This window comes from Sordaria macrospora, chromosome 1 (assembly GCF_033870435.1).
Source record: "Sordaria macrospora chromosome 1, complete sequence".
NCBI lineage: Eukaryota > Fungi > Ascomycota > Sordariomycetes > Sordariales > Sordariaceae > Sordaria > Sordaria macrospora.
The window spans coordinates 5,924,612-5,943,694 of record NC_089371.1 but is presented as its reverse complement, the minus strand read 5'-3'; the positions used below and the strand labels follow the sequence as shown (position 1 = coordinate 5,943,694).

The following is a 19,083-nucleotide window of genomic DNA, read 5'->3' as shown; positions in this document are numbered from 1 at the left end:
ATCATGTTGTCCCTGCATTGGATTTGTCTACCGCTAATTCTCATTCGATTTGGATACCTTAAATGGGCGTGCTAAACTTCTAAGAGTAAAGACTGGCCCCCGTCTGCACGCCCGCTGTCACCCTCTGAGCGCCAGACACTCGCTTGAAGACCTAGATTGGGTATGGCGACACGCTAAGAGGAATCCAAATCGAATGAGAATTAGCGGTATTGACACTTGCAGCACTTGCATTGCACTCACTGCCCGGATAGAAAGCGGGCATCTGCCCCTATCGACAGCTGGTGATAAGCTCGGATAAGTGCTTATCGCTGTCTGCCATCCCAACTGCAGACCGTCAGCGGACTGCAACCGCAGCATCCCTCCTCACTCGCTAGTGTGCCTTCTTCCGGTGGATGCGGTGGTCGGTTGGTGGGGTCGGTACCTAGGTTGTTCGGCCATGCCGTGCATTCCACTTTTTAAGGACTGCGGGCATCCAAACCATGGTGATGTGTCCGCAACGCACTCAGAGATGCACCCAACGTTCCCTCCAGCGGGTCTTGCAACGCTGCAAAATACGAATGTCTTGAAACAAGCGAGTCTTGAAAAAGTGCAAAGATTGGATTCCCAATGAACAGTTGGACGAATAAATCCCATTCAAATGCTTCACATCGGCTCTGTGTGCTGGCACGACAAGGATACCATGGTCTCCAACCTGAGCGGCCTCGGCGTTCTAGGCCTCCGCCGGCGCTACTGTACAATACCTCCTGAAGCGGATCGGAGCACTCCCCGCCTGATGAGCGCTCAGAATTCGATATCTACGGCCCTCTTGAAACATTCCCGATCGCACCTTGCAGCTACCGGCGCCGGCCCCGATTCCCTTTGTCTTGTTTTTCGGCGACCAAGTCCCCGGATACGGCCCACGAGGTCTGCCGGCTCCCCTTTCCCATCGGACCCTGCTCAACTGATAATGGCCCGATAGCCCGGCTACCTTCATTACTTTGTGTATCCGACAGTCGTTTTCCTCATTATTCCTGGTCGCATGCTTTTTTTTTGAGCTACCGGTTGCTGAATCCTCATCATCTTATTCAAATAGCATGGCTCAAGTTGGTATTCAGAGGGCGGTTGTCGCTGTCCGTCCAACCGGTGAGACGTCCGGAAAAGAGTCCTGATACATCGGATTGGTTCTTTCCGTGTTAAAACGTGGCCTACGTCTCCCGTCCTTCCTCTCTCCCTTTCTTTCATTCTTTCTTTCCAGCCATGTACCTTGTCCCTTCCTGCTGTTGTTTAGTGGTCCATTGGAATTTCTCGTCAGTAGAAATTTCAGTAATTTCGGAAAATTTCATGAAAATTTGGCGACACTTTCCATCCTTTCCAAGCTTACCGCCTTATCGCTAACAACTTCTTTTGCAAAGCCCGGGGCGGGATCATTATTTGAAGTTGACCGCTCTAGGTAGCCAGTATTAAGCGCGAAGGTACTTCACCGAAGATACTTCGCGGATACCCGGCTCTTCAACCTCACTAAGGGTAATATCTATAATGGCTATTTTGCTTTCGAAATTTGCTTTTTTTGAAATTTTCTTCTTATATAACTACCTTAGCAATAAAGAGTAATGTTGGGAGTTGGGCGTGAATATGTGGTGGACTTGGAGGATGTAAGTGCTTGGTGCACGGACTGGGTGCACGGTCCTTGAGCTAGCAGAAATTTCAGAAATTTGTAAGAAAGTGAAAAAATGCTATTTTTTCCGAATCTATCGATCACTACTGTTGTTGCCATTTAAACTTTTCTTGCAGTTCATCTCCACTCACCTTCTCTCCACCAGAGTCCCGGGTACTCGGCCACTCCGTCAGCCGGTCAACTCACCGTTCCACATTCTGTTGGAGCTCGTGACAAAGTCTTAACAAGACTTGTTGACCTTCACAAACTGAACCCACAAGATATCAAAAAATTCGTTGTACAACCCATCCTTCACTGCGCCCTCTTCTTGCCGTCAAAATTTGAACCCCCCCCCCTCTCCTCATATTCACCGCCGGCCGAAGTTCGCGCGAATGCAGCCCATTTATGCCGATTCCGCGCGTCGATCACCTTCAGGTTCCACCACCACTATCAATCCCTCATCCCTTCTCAAAGCCAACACCATCCACAAACACAAGTTGCAGGATCCCTACAATATCACGAGCCTATCTTTTTCACTTCTTTTTTTTTCTTTGCCGCTGTGGATTAAATTGTAGCTCCATAGCCTCCATTTATCCATCACATCCATTGTATCCATCACAGTTTTGACCCGCTGCAAGCCGAGACATCGTATAGCATATCGGAGCGGCCTTGTAAGTTGTACGTAATCACATCGGGGGCGTTATCCGGCGGCGCTACCCACCCCGGCCGCAATTTCAACGACAGCCGCCAAGCCAAACGGACCGTCCTCCCGACCTCCGGGCCCGGCACTGGGAGTCGAGGCTGAGTGGCCTGCCCCGTACCCAACGGCAGATGGCGGTTGCCGCAGTCACATCCCGACAACAGCCGGCTAGTTTTAAGCGCCGATAAGGAAGATCGGACGGAGGCCGCTTGAATCTACACTTCAAGGTACGCTAGCGCAGGTACACTTGCCTGCCCGCTCTTTTCCTGCCCGTCATGAGATCGAGACTTGTGTGTAAGTGCATGAGCTAGGGTCGTGAGCAAGCGCACCACCAAGAACTGCCGGTTCTTTATTAGTGACAAGGACATTAGTAATGTATCTGCCCTGCTGGGTAGCACCGGTAGCGTTATCGAATTGGGTTCATACCGCTTCTTCGCTCTTAGTCCGATTAGGCGTCACGTTGTCCCTTTTGGTCCCCTTCTGCTAGAACTAACCCCCCGAGAAGACCTTCACAAATCCTGCGTTTTCCAGTCAATGCCTCCGGATGACAGAAGGGTTTCAATCTTTGGACTTTGGCAAAGCTTGTTATCGATCAAGCTTCAAACAAACGGGGACTGGCCAGGCTTTCCCAAACTTTCGGTCTGTTCTTCCAGAATGATTGATTCCACGTCCATGACGCAAAGCCAGCGGAGTTGTTGTACCACTGCTTCAAACCATCTCAACTCAAAACGCGGTCCGCATTTCGAGTCTCACCACATACTGCGGTGGTTTCTCACTCGTCATGCGAGAGTTGAGCGGTCCCCAACCCAACAAGTAACTTCGGTCCTGGAAAATGTTTGTAACGTCTGTTATCTGTGCAAAGGGCCAACATCATCACGCTAGCGAGAAAGCAGACACGAGTTGGATGTTCTGGCTGAGCAACAAAGGACAGGGTCACTCTTTGTCCTCAAAGAAAGCGGCACAACTTAAACAAAACCCTGGTAACAACATATCCCTAATATCACATACACAAAGCACAAATGCCTCAAAAATCCTCCCTTGTATCTGGAAATCCGGAGATCAACTGCGAGCGCTGTCCCGAGTGATTGGTCACGCACATGGCATTGTGCGGCCATGTGCTGAGATATCCCTTCACCCCCATTCCTGTGGCACCCGTTTCGAAGTTTGTGTACCATCACGCCGCACTACAGTTGATGATCAGATGGATGGACGGCAACCTCCCCCGTTTTCGGTCTCACAAAACCAGGCCTCCCGAGGCCCCAAACACACTCAATTGGCAGGGGACGAGCTCGGATGAAGCTATGGAACTGAATAACACCCATTGTTCCATTGTTGAACAGATACCAATATATCGGACCGTTGGTGGGCAGCATAGTTAGTGGCCAGGCACCGTTCCCGTGTCAGACACGAATCCGTAACTAAGTAGCCCACCACCCGACAAACCAGCATGCCGAAAGGCCCAAGTGACCAACTCCCGTCGAGTGACTGGAACAAAGACGTTGCCCGAATTGGTGAATCGGTAGGAAAAAACCTCCATATCTCCCCTTCCAGGCCGACCCGAAAGGGGACAAATGCTTTTCACATCTCCCATCTGGCTTCGTCTCTCCCGTCCAACGTCCGGGCAACACAATAGTTTGTAGGGCGCGATGAGAGCAGTTTTGAGCTTTGCCTTTCAGGTGTTATCAACAATCATCATCTTCCTGGCTTCGACTGGAACATGCGTTCAAATAGCAGTCAGCCTCACGTACACTGAGTATGTCGGAACAGCACTGGGCAACGGTGTCAGTCAATGGCTTGGTCTCCGGTACGCGGCACCGCCTGTTGGTGCTTTGAGATTCGCTCCTCCGCAGGATCCGCCGGTTTATTCAGAGCCTCAACCAGCAATTAACGTGAGAGACCCCATGAGTTGGGAAGATTGAATTCCAGAGACAGTTTATAATAGGGCAGTATCCGCTAACCGCCGAGGCAACAGCATGGAAATTGGTGTGTCCGAAGGCCGGGTAAGGGCTTGACCTCGGAGGATTGCCTGTTCTTAGACGTCTACGCGCCAACAAATGCGACCACAGATTCGAAGCTCCCGGTCTTCGTCTTTATTCAAGGCGGAGGCTTCAACGACAATGCAAACCCCAACCTCAACGGAACCGGCCTCATAAAGGCTAGCTCAAACAGCATCGTTGTCGTTACACTTAACTACCGCGTAGGGCCCTACGGGTTCCTCGCCAACAGAAAGCAAGCTGTTGCAAACAACGGTCTCCGAGACCAACGCAAGGCTTTGGAATGGGTGCAAAAGTACATCAGCCGGTTTGGAGGCAACCCTGACCATGTTGTCCTCGGAGGAGCCTCAGCTGGCGCCGCCAGTGTCGCTTACCACATGATGGCCGACAAGGATGGCAAAAGAAAGCTTTTCCACGCAGCAGCGGCCGAGTCAGTTTCCTTCGGCACGGTGCTCACCGTCGACCAAGCCCAATACCAGTATGACAACCTGGTGAACCGCCTCGGCTGCGCCAGCAGCGACTCCGCGGCCAGCCTGGCCTGCTTGCGGTCCAAAAGCCAAAAAGAAATTGCCGATAAGGACAGCGATATTCCCTACCCCGGCTCGTCCACGGCACCCATCTACATGTGGTCCCCCGTCATCGATGGCGACTTCGTGACCGACTACCCCTACTCTGCCTTTAAGACTGGCAAATTCACCCGCAACATTCCCGTCATCTTCGGCGACGACACCAACGGCGGTGCCGGATTCGCACCCAGCCGCATCAGCTCCCTAAAAGACAGCAATCAGTTCATCAAGGACAATTTCCCCGCCATCACCGCTGGCCAGCTCGACACGCTCAACAAGCTGTATCCCAACCCGCAGGCCTCCAGCTGTCCCAGCATGGGGTGCTGGCGGGGGCAAGCGGGCAGCGTGTACGGCGAGATGAGGTACATGTGTCCTGGTCTATACCTCAACGACGCGTTTGACCATTACAACGACCGCTACCAAAAGGGAACCAGCTCATGGGCGTATCGGTGGAACGTCGAGGACAAGGACCAAATCGCGGCCGGCCTGGGCGTGCCGCATATCGTTGAGCTGAACGCCATTTTTGGACCGAGCAACATCTATTATGGCGGACAGGTGCCAAAGAGTTATCGTCCGGGCGGGACGAACGCGGCGGCGGTGCAGGTGATCCAAGGCTATTGGGTCAGTTTTATCAAGACGTTTGACCCGAATACGTTGCGGTGGGCTGGGAGCGCGGAGTGGAAGGCTTGGAAGAGCGGTGATACTGCGGCGAGTGCGCGGCATCAGAGGTTGTTGTTTGGGACGGGAGGGAAGACGGCCATGGAGGAGATTTCTAGGGACTCAGGGTTGGGGGTGAGGTGTGAGTTTTTGCAGTCTATTGGGATAAGTTTGTGGCAATAAAGGATGGAGATGATGATGATGACCATGTGGTGCTGCAGTGGCTTTTGGGGTTATTTGGAAGGGAAGGGGAAAGAACAATCAGGTTGGGTGGCTTGCTTCCGGAATTGGACATGACCAAATGGACGAGGAATAGGATGGTTGGAGGTGTGGCTGTTCCTCCCTGCATGCCTAGTTCTCTTGGAGATATCGTCAGTTTTACTTAGGCGAAATGAACACAACGAAGATTTCTCGTACGAGGAGTTCGTTCCGACCATGGAAGGCTAAAATCTCAAGAGTGAAGATTGCAGGATGTTGTCAGTCGCTAGCTAAGGAACCTTCAGTTCGGATTCTCGGCCACGAAGTCCGTGTCTCGTTCGGTTCGGGTCGGAAGCTCCTGACTGGACTCGCACAGTTCCAATGTTCTTGCCCCCTCGCTAGACACTTATTTCCATCGCACAGTTCGAAATGATTCTTCCGGAAGGTGCAACTCTCCGAGCCGCGCGTACACGAGCACACCGTCACTTCGTCACTTCCGTCAAGTTGAACAGTTGAAGAAAGTGCAAGTGCCAATGGAAGTGTGACGTCGTGATTCTGTGTGGTGTTCGCTCTTTCTCCCCCTTTTTGGGCTGATGTGGTTCGTGCGCTGTTGGTACCTTAAGCGAGCAGGAGCTGGGCACGCTGGGGCCACTGTGCATCCGCAATTTGGCAGGATGTTTCAGCGTTTCCGTGGGGTCCGTGGTGTTATTGTTAGTGGGGTACGCTTAACCTCCAAAACAGGCCTAGATGTGAGTACTTCCTTAACAGAAAGTCTTTTTGAGGAATACGCTTGCACATGTAAACGCAAAAGAGGTACTTTGGGACCTTTCCACTTCCATCGTCCCATGGTCATTTCAACGACAGTCCTTCGCTGACAGTTCCGTGTTGTTTTCACAGACCAGGGAATCTTCGTTCAGTTTCATTCCGCATCATGACTCTCTGTCAGGTTTTCGTCCTTTTCGTTCCCAATGTCTCAATTCTTCGGGTGATTCGGCAGGCGTTCAACAACACCAAAGACTCACGCGCAACACTACTGTAAAGATGAAAACACAGAGGACGGTGCCGGGATTCAGATCCGGCGCCGGTCACATTGATGACATTGTCGCCCATGAGGAAACTAGGAACACCGTCCTATGCCGAAACAGCGTTGCATGAATTACAAGGGTCTTGAACTTAAGGACCATCGGCGGATCAACCCTTTCCACGCTTCGCCCAACATGGCTACGGAGATTGTCCATCCGCGGTCGAAACCGAACCGTGGCCCCGGCCTCCCCGACTTCCCCGCGCCGCTGGAATCGTCGAGATTCCCAAGAATCGGGAAGCTCCAGCTGTTAAACCATTTCCCACCAGCGCCTCACGGACCGACAACCTCACGCTTAGTCCAGAATGGGCATCCGGCCTGCGCTCTACCGCCCCCTTTCATTGTTCAAGGCAACGTCGGCGGATGTCTCTCCTCCAAGACACTCCCCAGGATGCCGGCCCGCAACCTCTACACGCGCAACCTGACGTGATCCAAGGACTCTGGATGCCACGCGCCCCACAACCTCACCTCGATAGATCGGAGACGAGCTCGCTACTCCCCTAGCATCTCGCTTCATGGCGGCGATGTAACAGCCAGCAGCCGGCAATGGATGAGAACAAGCTCCGGGCCTTGAGCCGCATCCTTGCCTAGCCACCAATGCTTCCTCGGCATCGACATCAAGCCTTTCGTTGTGCATATAAATGTCGAGATCGCCGCCGCCATCTTCTTGGTTTTCTCTCCCGGACCATCGCCAAGGATTCTAGTTCCTCAGATCACCATCCTCCAAGTCAAGATGAAGGCTACGATTCTTGCCAGCACCTTCGCCGCTGGTGCCCTCGCCCAGAGCGGTGCTTGGGGCCAGTGCGGCGGTAACGGTTGGTCCGGCGCTACCACCTGCGTCTCCGGATACACCTGCTCCTACGTGAACGACTGGTACAGCCAGTGCCTTCCTGGTGCCGCTGCTCCCACCACCACTGCCCGCACCACCACTGCCCGCACCACCACTGCCCGCACCACCACCCTCGTCACCTCTACCAAGACTGCCCCTCCTTCCACTACCACCACTGCTACTGCCTCCGGCAAGTTCAAGTGGTTCGGCGTCAACGAGGCCGGTGGTGAGTTCGGCGATGGTATCTTCCCCGGAAGATGGGGCACTGAGTTCATCTTCCCCGACGTCAACACCATCCAGGTATGCCGCCTCGCTTCTGCTCTGCTTCTTATTACCATTTTCTTCTTTGGTTGCTCTATACTAACCCCTCTTCGCATTTTAGACTCTCCGCAGCCAGGGTTACAACATCTTCCGTGTTGGCTTCTCCATGGAGCGTCTTGTCCCCAACACCCTGACTTCGTCTTTCGACAACGGCTATCTTACCAACCTCACCCAGGTTGTCAACTCTGTCACCAACTCCGGTGCCTATGTCGTTCTCGATCCCCATAATTATGGCCGCTACTATGGCAACATCATCACTGATACCAACGCCTTCAAGACTTTCTGGCAGAACGTTGCTTCCAAGTTCGTCTCCAACTCCAAGGTCATCTTCGATACCAACAACGAGTACCACACCATGGACCAGACCCTTGTCCTCAACCTCAACCAGGCCGCCATCAACGGTATCCGTGCCGCCGGTGCCACTTCCCAGTACATTTTCGTCGAGGGTAACCAGTGGTCTGGCGCCTGGTCCTGGAACGTGACCAACACCAACATGGTCGCCCTTACCGACCCTCAGAACAAGATCGTCTACGAGATGCACCAGTATCTTGACTCTGACAGCTCCGGTACCAGCACCACCTGCGTTTCCACTGAGATTGGTGTTCAGCGTATCGTTGGTGCCACCGCCTGGCTCCGCGCCAACGGAAAGAAGGGTGTCCTCGGCGAGTTCGCCGGTGGTGCCAACTCGGTCTGCAAGGCTGCTGTCACCGGCCTCCTTGATCACCTCAAGGCTAACTCTGACGTCTGGGAGGGTGCTCTCTGGTGGGCTGCCGGCCCCTGGTGGGGTGACTACATGTACAGCTTTGAGCCTCCTTCTGGCACTGGCTATACCTACTACAACAGCCTCCTTAAGACCTATACCCCTTAAGTAAGGAGAAGTTGTGAAAGAGTTGCTGTATTGACAGCGAGGAATTGCCCCACGAGAACAAGTATGTCTTGTGTCGTTGGTTAGCATTGATCCCCTGATCGTTTAATCCTTCTTGTATATACTACCTTTGAACATATTATATCATTGCCTTGCACATACATTTCCCATGACCGTTGTTTCGATTGATAGTTATGGAGGAGGATCTAACTGTGTTTTATACGCTAGTCCTGAATCCACTAACTACAGCGCAGGTCTACTGAAAGCACCTTGGTAAACAAAAGAGCGACGACAAACGCAAAAAGAAACCTGAACCTTCAAACCAGAAACGCCCGGAGCAACGGCAATGAAATCCTATAACAGGAAAAAACGGCAGCAACGCCAATCCTTCTCTTTTAACTCCTTCCACCATAAAAACACCACAACACCCGCCCAAACTCCGAAACGCAATCCCAAACACTTATAAATTCCTCTCTCACGATCCAAAGCCGCCAAACGATTTAAAGAAATTTCCAAACCTGCTGATAGTGCTAGCACTGGGTTGATCGGACATCACCATTGGGTCTTGACTGTCGCCCTCCTCTCTTACCTCATCCGCATGTCCCTCTTCGTCATCATCAGTCGATTCCTTGCCAACCGGATCTATGCCGAGTAGGCTGCCGCCGTGCAACAAGTTCCTTGCGTGGAACCGTTCAAGCTCGAGCCGGCGTCTCTCTATCTCACGAGGAGACGGCGGAGGTGATGGCTCTCGTGGTTCATAGGCAACCAAGAGTCTTCCATTCCGAGCAATACCTTGTCCAATCGACGACACAGGCTCTTGTTGTTCAGTTGGCTGTCCTGACCCACCAGCTCCCTCCTGTATGGCCTCTGGAGCACCTGGAGTCTCCGATGAACTAGTCTGTCCCGCTACCGCCGTACCTCGCCGCACCTTCAAACCAGCAAACAATCCGCTTTTTGCCCTTCCAGCTTTGCCCCCTTCGGCTACGTCCGCCGGCGTCCAGGCATGTTGTAGGCGGCTTGGGCCTGGGCCTCTCAGGATATTGTGCTGGCGCCGCGCCCCAATGGCGTACTGACCGCCGACTTTGCGGTTGGCGGGGTTTATGCGACGGACGAGTGGTGTTGGCGGTCCTGGTGGTTTTGCGGGTGTGAGTGCCGATCCGCCTCGCAGGCTGTTGGCAAACATGAATGCTTTGGGGAGTTGGAGCTGGGGTTGTTGCGCCTGTTGTGCCTGTTGTTGTTGCTGCTGCCGCTGCTGCACTGCTTGTGCGTGTTGTATCACATGAGCCTGCTGCGGTACCTGGACCTGCTGAGGATTCACCCAATTCTGTTGAGGGGGCCGATTCTCTTGTAGCGGCTGGTTCTGCTGGGCCTGCTGGGGAGGTCGATACATCCCGCCGACTCTTCTCTGCCCCTGGGCTACCCCTGGGCGATTAAGCAAGTTGGCGATTAGCTGCTGTTTGTTTCCTTGGTACCTAGCCAAGTCCCGAGGACCCAAAAAGGGCACCACGGAGCTTGCAGGCAATCGAGCAGGACTCTTGAACTTCACTTGCTTCTGAAGAGGAATCGGCTGTAGTGGCGTGCCCTTGATTGCACCGGATTTTGTACGCGGCCCGGTAAGGAGACGGGTGCCGGCGCCCCCAAGTGTTACGAGCCGTTTGTTGTCGGGAGGTATAGATCCCGGTCCTGATCGTCCTGCTCGTGGGCTGGATGATACTCGTGCCGTTGAGCCTGCCACTGCTGCTGCTGCTGCGGCTGGAGATGCGGCTGCGGTTGAGCTGCTTGCTGCCGTGGAGTCGGGGGGCACGACGAAGGCGCGCACTTTTCCGGCTACCGCGTTGGTTGGACCGGCCTTGGGCGGTGGTAGACGCGGGATTATGAGCGCCGGTGAAGGTTCTCCTGCTGTTGCCTCCAATGCTGCTTGGATGCGTTCCTTTGGACTTGGTTTCCTCGGTTGTGCTCCCGCTGCCGCTGCCGGGATTGCGACCGCTGGAGCCACTGGAGCTGCTGGTTGTGCCGTTGGTTCTTGGGCGGGATTTTTCTGGGGATCGGGAACAATCTTCTGTTGTGGAGGTAGCTTCAAGTTGGCTTTGATGGCGTCCAAGAGCCTCCTTGCCTGTCCCGACGGGGGTCCCGCGGGTTTCTTGGGTATATCTTCCTTTCTAACACCACTGGACCTCCTGCGTGGACGCCCGAAAGGACCCTCTCCTGGGGTATCCACGGCCTGTTGAGGAGCAGCAGGATTCTGGGGCTTTGGTGTGGGTGGTTGAAGGTTGAGAGCCTTCGGAACTCTATCCTTAAAAGCCGGTTTCAGCTGTTCCTGGGCTTGCTGGGCGGATAGCATCTTACTGAGCTTAGGCCACTGTCCGGGAATTCGGAATGCGAAGTCGTAAGAGCCGACACCTCCAAGCTGATGCTGTTTTAGGGGCGACACACCGGCCAACTCGGGTATCTTGCCGGCTTCCCAAGGAAGTCTTGCGGAATTCTTTCTAGGAGCCCTCTCCTCCTTATCAGGTTCTTCTCCTGGCACTTCAAAGATGGGCGTCGGCTTTGCTGGCCCTGGGACGTCTGGTTGTTCCCAGAATTTTGTAGCCCAGTGATGGGCCTCTTCTTTCGACAAACCATCCCATTCTTGTGTCGTCTTCTTCTCGATCCAATCCCATAACTGTTTCGCTTCAGGCCGATGGGCTGGCTTGTCGGCCATGCACAGGACAATGGCGGAACGAAGGTCCTCGTCGATTTGACTGTACCGAGAATGATTGACAAGGCCGCCCCAGGACCAGAAGCCAAGTTCGCCATAAAGACCTTTTTCTGTCGCTTGAGCTCGACCCCGACGGTCCTCAGGAGGTCGGACGTCTCTGATCCAGTACGGGAACGGCATTCGGGAAGGCTTGTGGAGCGTTACGAGACACCACATCACTTGACCAATCCAGTATAGATTCGTTTTCCAGGAGTACTGGCCGGCAATCTCGGGAGTGAAGCTGGCTTTCGATGGTAAAGTGTGGATGTGGTCCCATTCGGGGTGGAATTGTTCCTGGCAAGTGGAAGATATGTGTTAGTCACCTACATTCGGACTATGATGCCAACGTTAAGCTACCGACAGAATGTTGCCATGGCGTGATACTGAAAGAGTGTAATTCGAAAGAGAAGACACTTACCGGTGCGAGCCAACCCAATTGTGGCTTGCCGATGTATCTCGTAGACCACAGTTCGAAGCTGAGGAGGAAGTCAGCAAGGGGGCTTGAATATCGTGAGGCATCATTCTAGGTCTCGATGCTGAACTTACACATCATTTTTTGCAGAGACCATATTGGAGCCCAGGCCAAGATCAGCTATCTACAACTCGGGCGAAATTCCTTGTTAGCAACTGGCTACTACTTTGCATGACCATCATGCGGTCAAGTTCTGGTATGTCACTCACTTTGATATTTGGTGTTATCGTATGCGAATCTTGAGTCGGCACGTTGAAGTCTCCGACAAGGACTACACATTCATGTTCAAACATCAGCAAAGCCGTTTGGAACCTACACAGGGTTGATGTACCGGAAAAAAGAGCCACTCACTATTCACTAGATCTAAGTCAAAGTGTAGGAACTCGTCCTTATCAAATTTGACCACATCACGTCTATCTGGCAGTCGCTCTTCCATAAAGGGGCCCGTCCTTCCTCCAGTTTCCCTATACTCATGATAGTGTCGAGGGGGGTGGGCGAAACCGAGAACGGCCTTGAACACTGTTTGAGATTATGGTCAGTAACGGTACTTTCTCTTCCGTTCTTTTTTTTTTTTTTTTTTTTTTTCCGCAGACAATCAAACTGGATGGGAAAAACTTACAGCACTCAAAGATCAACCAAAGCACTTTGTTATGAAATCTATCTCCCGAGTGGGCCATCTTTCTTACCCACATATCAAATTCACCACGCATCATCGGCTCAATAACAATCATGTCTGGATGCGTGTTAAGGTCGTATTTTGCGTCGCTGCGCCGTTTGGTTTCTTCTTTGGGAGCCAGGAAATCTTTTGCTCGCGCGAAGATATGCCTGTTCATCGGTCCGCGAGGTTTCACCGCCTGAAATGGCGCCGCCACTATCGGCCTTCCACCGCCTGGCGCTTGCTCATCTGTCACACGCTTCTTCTTGGAAGCATGGTAAGCCTCATCCGCCGCATCGGCAACGTACTTCCTTTTCATTCCTGATGCCGCTGGTTGTGGCGGCGCGATGTTGTTCTTGTCCTGCTGCTGCTGCTGCTGACCATCCTCCACCACGAGACACTGTATTATGTGCGCGGCTCTGGCCACCCGGATGTGGTTCTGCCTCTCCTTCACAAAATTCCCTTCGCTCTTCTTCGACAAATTCATCTTGATCACGACTTTCTGCAACTGTCCTTTCTTCGCTTCACTCAGCTCAGCAAGCAGCACGGCACCCATGCCTCCCCAGCCCATCACCTTGGTAATGCGGAAGTCTGACATGGCCCCCACAAGATCGTTCGCCCGCGCAATTGCGTTCTGCACTTCTGGAGACTTCTTATATCCAAGGAACTTGTCACCGACCTTTTCTGGCTGTCCCTGTGGCGCCACGCGCGAAAAGGGAGTCATGTCGTACATCTGGTTGCGGCCGAACAAGGGGTTTTTGAAGTGGGTTTTCCACCTGGGTCCCGGGATGGGCGGTATCCATTCCCGCCGCTTCTTTTGTTGCTCTGGATGGTCTTTTAGGTGCTGTAGTCCTTCGCGGTAGAGCACGCAGTTGTAGCCCACGTGTTGTTGGTAGCTAAGGATTCTTTTCTGGACTTCCTGCTGCTCTATGTCGTGGAAGGGATTGGGTCGGTTCGCCATATCTGGGGACTTGGAGGAGTTTCAACTGGGAGAAATGTGGTTGTGTTGTTGGTGAGTGTGTGAGGAGGTTGTAGATGGCGAGAAGATGGCGTGAGATGAAGGAGAGAGCGAGAGACGGAAGAAAATGTGTGGATAACGTTGATCCGCTTGAAGGTGGGACGCAGTGCGTGGTCACTCCTGGAAGTTTGGGAAATTTTGGAGGGGGAAGAAGAAGAAGAAGAAGAAGAAGAAGGAGGAGGAGGAGGATAAAGTTATAAGCCGACTCGCCCCGTCTGACTGTTCGTAATTGTGGTAGCGGTTGTAGTAATGGAAATAACGCTCCAGGGAGACTCGGGACTTGGCCTGAGCGTCTGCTGGAAGTTTGGGAAATTTTGGAGGGAAAGAAGGAGGAGGAGGAGGTCGAATTGCTTGTTCTGGTGACGTTTCGACTGGCCGCGATAGAATGAGTTGTATGAGGCAGGCTGCCGGCACACTTTCTCTGGCAATGGTCCCTGGCCGTTGCTATTAAACCACTCGTTGTAGTGGGAGCTGACGGATGTCGCCGAGTTGACATACCCTTAGGTTGGAAGTTTGGGAATTTTAGGAGGGCAAGAAGAAAAAGGACGGTCCTGGATGAGGACACGAGTCTGGGGTCCTCGGCGAAGATAGAGGCGGCGGCGGCACGGTCAAGGTCCTTCTATGACGAACAATATTGTCAGTATGAATCCAGAAGACAGCTGAAGTCTCGGCAGTAGCATGGAAGATCATTTTACTCACCCTCCTTGATGCTGGCAACACCGGGATGCTGAAGTGGTTGCTGGAATGGAAGGTATCGTTGACAATATTTTGACAAATGGCCCCTGACGGCGCTTATCAAACCACCCGTTGTAGTGCGAGTTGGCTGATGCCGCGGGGGTGACGAGAGACTGATTTTAGTTGCCGGCGCTGTTGGCGCTGGAAGGGGAGGAACCGGCGGCGGCGGCGGTGTTGTCGCCCTCGTCCTCTGTCTCTGCCTCGTGGTCGGTGATCCAGCCCGACTCGGTCTCCTCGACGGTGGCCTCGTCACTTGTGGTGTGAGGCCCTGCTATGTGGGCCTCGTCGGTGGTGACGATGGGGCCCTTGTAGATACCGTCCTTCCTCGTGGTGATCCACTTCTTGGTGATGAGCTTGACGGCCGTGGTCGTCGTGGTGACGAGGACTTTTTCTTCTTTGATGAAGATCTCGTTCTTCCCAGCGTGTGGGTTGGGGGTGGGGTATTGATCCTCCACGTCGGTGCTTTTGTCAGAGCCGAAGTTTGACTCGGACTTGACGTACTCAGGCTCGATCTGGGGCAGATGCTGGTGCTGCAACTGGGGGTCTTCCTCTTGGTGGGGATGGTGATGATCGAGGGGCAGTCTGTCTTCAACCTCGGGGGTAGAGGTGGTGGACTGGCCATTATGGCTGTCCGTAGCCAGGCTCTGCGCCTCGGCAGTGGGGTTCTGCTGCTCCCGGTTCTGGCTCATCTTGACTAAAGAAGCTGATTAGCTGGTTTTTGTCGTTGAGAACAATGGACTGTTGTCTTGGAGACAAAGAAAACTTACACTTTGGTGTGGACGTGTGGTGTTGGTCAAAGAGCTGGTGGTGATATTTCCGGGAGGGAGGGGTACTGAGAGAACAAAGAGCGGGAAGTTGTGAGAAGGACTTAAAATACGGGCAGAGCTTGAAACGAAGGCAACCCACAACAATGGAGCTACTGGTAATTGTGCTTTGAGTGAATAGTGAGCTACGCGTCAATCCTTGTTTGCTATTTGAGTTAGGCAGCGCACATGTGTGCGAGTTTTCGTTGCCCTGCCAGCTGGGGTTTGCACCTTTCTCAACATCGCTCACAATAGGTTTCTTTTTTCAGCGCACCCTGTTCAAATGATTGGATGCTATTGAGTCGTCTGACTTTGGAAAGTTCAGATGAAGTTTCTAAGTCGATGTCTGGACATGAACTCAAACGCAGGACATACAAAAACAGCTAGTCTCGCAGAAAGAGTACTCCATCTGCGTCTATTCGAAGGTCTTCTGATATTCCCTCGTCTGATATCCCCAAGCAAGAACCCGACGTGAGGTAGCGGTACACTCTCTCAGGCAGACGCTATGGAAGCGGGTAGAAATGCTAGCACCTCGTGACCTTTGAGCTTGAGATTTTACAAAGGTAGGAGCTTATCAAGATTGCAGGGGTAGCTGGAGTAGACTTCAAGACAGCACAGCCGCGCTTTTCCTAGTTGATGACCCAGGGCATTCTTGATGTTGAGGTGTGCTAAATTCTGTAGAAAGCGATTAATGCGACCGGGTCGGAAAAAATTGCCCGCGACTTGTTTAGGTAGGCCGCTGGAGGAACATAATGTACCGGCCAGCAGGCCCGGTTGCGAATTCGGGAGGCGAGTCAACCGCGGACCCTTGAGGTCAAGCTCCTTCAGAGAGTAATTGCTCGTTTTAGCGGGAGCGTTATGAAGCGCATTCTGCCGGAAAGCGTCCATCACCGCCGGTCCCAGAGACCAACCCCGTCCGAAAGTGCCCTTGTCTGAACCTTTGAAGCAATAAAGAACACGAATTTATCCTTGCTCTACGTCTTCACTACTTCAGTCATCATCCCGGTTACCTCTTTGCTACCCCATCATCGTATTGAAAAGCACTAATAGTATCCCAGTTTGTGGTCTGGAAAGACTGGTGAATCTCAAGGAACAGTGCTGCCCTTTAATACGTAGGCCTCACTTGGTAACGCAGATGTAGTTTTGTCTCAAAGGGCTGGATGTTCTCGTGCATTTATCTGCGTATTTATCACTGCCTCCGTCTTACTTATAGAGGTTACAATTTCCTCATGGTGATATATGCAATTATATGCGATTCTTCCGGATTAGAAATGGCGTAGTGTCTTGACTTGAGCTCTGGGAGTCTACTATATTCTGAAGAGTGTCTTGTCCATTGTATGCAGCGTACATCAAATTAGCTGGTTTGCCTGCATACCTCAGAGACACCGTTTGCCTACAGATAGCCCGTAGTACCAAGATACCAACGACCGCGTGTAATTTTCTCTCCTTATCCCTCAGCTCTGGTGTCATCTTGTATGTCTCTAACCTTTATATCACTGCACCCTTGATGCTGTCTCAAGATGCTCCTCTGTGACAAGGGCAGTGTTCTGGGCTTGGAACAGTAGTTCAATTCAGCTAATAAACTACTTTGGTTTCGAAGGCCTTGTTGATCCTTTCAACCTCCATGAGAAGGTCGGGCCTTAAGGCCTTCTTATACCAAAGAAGGTTGGTACGTACCGAGCCCTGTGTGCCAGGCATCGGCGCGAGGCTATCTAGTTCATCTGCCTACAAGTAGATCTTCTGAATGCCAGTCTTCGTCCAGTTGCCCGTCGGTAATTCCGGTCGGTGGTTTAATTGATGAAAATCGCCGGCGAATGTCCGTGTGGCATTCTGTCGGCAGTTTGACTGATGAATGTCACCGGCGAATGTCCGTGTGACACTGGCCGAGGCAAGGCTGGTATTGTATGGCGAGGTTGGGTTGATGTCAAGCATTGAGGCTCTATTGAACTTCAAACCCAGGAGTGTGAGCAATGTCCGTGTGACATCAGCTCCCCCTTCTTCAAGGCTCGCCCCGAGCCGAACATGCGTCAGCTTCCGTCGATAGGATTCCGTGGAAGGGTCAATTCGTTGGGACTTTGGGGTCTCGAGACTTCTCTGGGTGCCGCGCGTGGAAGGCGATGACCTGGGCTTTGGCTCCATCAGTGTAGAAGTGCTCCCATGGTTCCCATGTTAGATCACTGGCTCTGTTCCAACCTTCCCACTTGACTTGATACTCAACCTTCCCTTTAATATCTATGGAGTCCAATATTTTCTCAACCTCATAGTCTTCTAACTCTGCTGGGGCTGCCTCTCGCAGGACCTGGTCAGGATCAGGGGTTACCTAATTGCCAGCGCGATAGGGTTCCAGGAGAGAGACGTGGAAGGAATCATGGATACGCCAGGATTTGGGTAAGGTAAGACGGACAGCGGTAGGGGAAATCACCTGAGATATCTTGAAGGGGCCGTGGAGTTTCCTGTCAAGCTTCGAGGGTCTTTTGGTCTTGATGTGCTTACCGTTCAACATAACCAACTGTCCCACCTCATAGACCGGTGCCTCCGTTCGTTTCTTATCGGCCCACTCCTTCATCCTCTGACGGGCGCGGTCGAGATGTTTCTGGGCGTGATCGTGAACCTGGGTCATCCAGTGGGCGTAAAGACGACTTCCAGGGTTACGAGGAGCGCCGTCAGGGGGGTTGTGTGAAGCAGGGTGATAACCGTAGTTGGCGTAGAACGGGGAGATGCCAGTCGACGAAGAGATGGTATTGTTGCATGCGAACTCGGCATTGGCCAGCAAGTCTTCCCAATTGTTCATTTCGTAGTTGACGGAGGCATGAAGGTAAACCTCAAGGATCTGGTTGAGCCGCTCGGTTTGGCCGTCAGTCTGGGGATGGAACGCCGTGCTCATACGGCTCTTGATGCCGACGAGCTTCAGGAAGTCCATCCAGAGGTGGGCTGTAAACCTTGAGTCGCGGTCGGAAATAATGTCCAAGGGTACTCCGTGTAGTCGCCAATAAGAGCGGGCAAAAATCCTGATGAGGTCCTCTGTTTTCTTTCCGTTGACCTTGAGGGGGATAAAGTGAGCCATCTTTGTGAAGGGATCCACCATAACCCAGATGGAATCGCAGCCGTTGGAAAGGGGTAGGTCTGTGATGAATTCCATCGCGACTGACTGCCAAGGGACGTAATGAAGCTCCATGGATTGTAGTAAGCCGTGAGGGAAGTGCCTGAGAGGTTTGTTCTGTTGGCATTCATGACAGCCTCGGACGTACTCACGGACCGATTCTTCCATCTTTGGCCACCAAAAGTTTCTGGTGATCAGTTCCATGATCTTATCCATTCCCATGTGGCCTGCGATCTTGGTATCGTGCTCCGAGGAGACGACCGTTGTTTGCAGGGCCTCGGGGACCCAAAGGCGATTCTTTCGATACAGGAGGTCGTCAAGCTTCTCGTAATCCTTATCAGGTTCGTCCCTGTTGAGCTGTTCGAGATAGGCGGAGTCTGATTTCCTTGCTTCCTTCAGTTGGTTGATAAACTCATCGTTCCATCGAGGGGTCGAAATACTGCAGAGCCTTTCTTTGGATAAGAGGAAATTGCTTCCCTCAGAGTGTGCGGAGTGCTTTTCTTGCAAGACCGACGTGATCGGCTGGTCTTCACCCCCCCCCCCCCCCCCCCCCCCCCCCCCCCCCCCCTCTCTTCCTTCTCAGGTTTGAAACTTTCCTGACGGGAAAGGGCGTCGGCTTTAGCGTTGAGGTGACCCGGTCGGTAGTTGATGATGAACCAAAAGTTGGCTAGCTGCATGGCCCAACGTGCTTGTCGGCGATTGAGGACCTTCGCATGGGT

General features: G+C 52.8%; 5 protein-coding genes across 5 annotated transcripts; 2 read left to right on the top strand and 3 right to left on the bottom strand.

Moving 5' to 3' along the window:
- Positions 1-3,747: 3,747 nt before the first annotated feature.
- Positions 3,748-5,984, top strand: SMAC4_01444 (uncharacterized protein). Its single transcript, XM_003352562.2, has 2 exons — positions 3,748-4,222; positions 4,306-5,984. Exons 1-2 carry the CDS (start codon positions 3,980-3,982, stop codon positions 5,731-5,733), a joined length of 1,671 nt encoding a protein of 556 aa, XP_003352610.1. The 5' UTR covers positions 3,748-3,979; the 3' UTR covers positions 5,734-5,984.
- A 981-nt stretch (positions 5,985-6,965) lies between these two features.
- Positions 6,966-8,997, top strand: SMAC4_01445 (uncharacterized protein; the record flags this gene model as incomplete). Its single annotated transcript, XM_003352563.2, has 3 exons — positions 6,966-7,255; positions 7,421-7,958; positions 8,041-8,997. The coding sequence occupies 3 exons, from the start codon at positions 6,966-6,968 to the stop codon at positions 8,845-8,847; spliced, it is 1,635 nt and encodes a 544-aa protein (XP_003352611.1). The 3' UTR covers positions 8,848-8,997.
- A 25-nt stretch (positions 8,998-9,022) lies between these two features.
- SMAC4_01446 (uncharacterized protein) lies at positions 9,023-13,669 on the bottom strand (the record flags this gene model as incomplete). Its single annotated transcript, XM_024655235.2, has 4 exons — positions 9,023-10,101; positions 10,163-11,826; positions 12,405-12,572; positions 12,673-13,669. 4 exons carry the CDS (start codon positions 13,667-13,669, stop codon positions 9,943-9,945), a joined length of 2,988 nt encoding a protein of 995 aa, XP_024511142.2. The 3' UTR covers positions 9,023-9,942.
- A 911-nt stretch (positions 13,670-14,580) lies between these two features.
- On the bottom strand, positions 14,581-15,150 carry SMAC4_01447 (uncharacterized protein; the record flags this gene model as incomplete). The annotated part of the gene is made up of 1 exon (XM_066089590.1): positions 14,581-15,150. The coding sequence occupies one exon, from the start codon at positions 15,148-15,150 to the stop codon at positions 14,581-14,583; it is 570 nt and encodes a 189-aa protein (XP_065945780.1).
- A 1,634-nt stretch (positions 15,151-16,784) lies between these two features.
- SMAC4_09896 (uncharacterized protein) lies at positions 16,785-18,928 on the bottom strand. The gene has a single exon (XM_066091026.1). It carries the CDS (start codon positions 18,584-18,586, stop codon positions 17,585-17,587), a length of 1,002 nt encoding a protein of 333 aa, XP_065945779.1. The 5' UTR covers positions 18,587-18,928; the 3' UTR covers positions 16,785-17,584.
- Between the last annotated feature and the right edge of the window lie 155 nt (positions 18,929-19,083).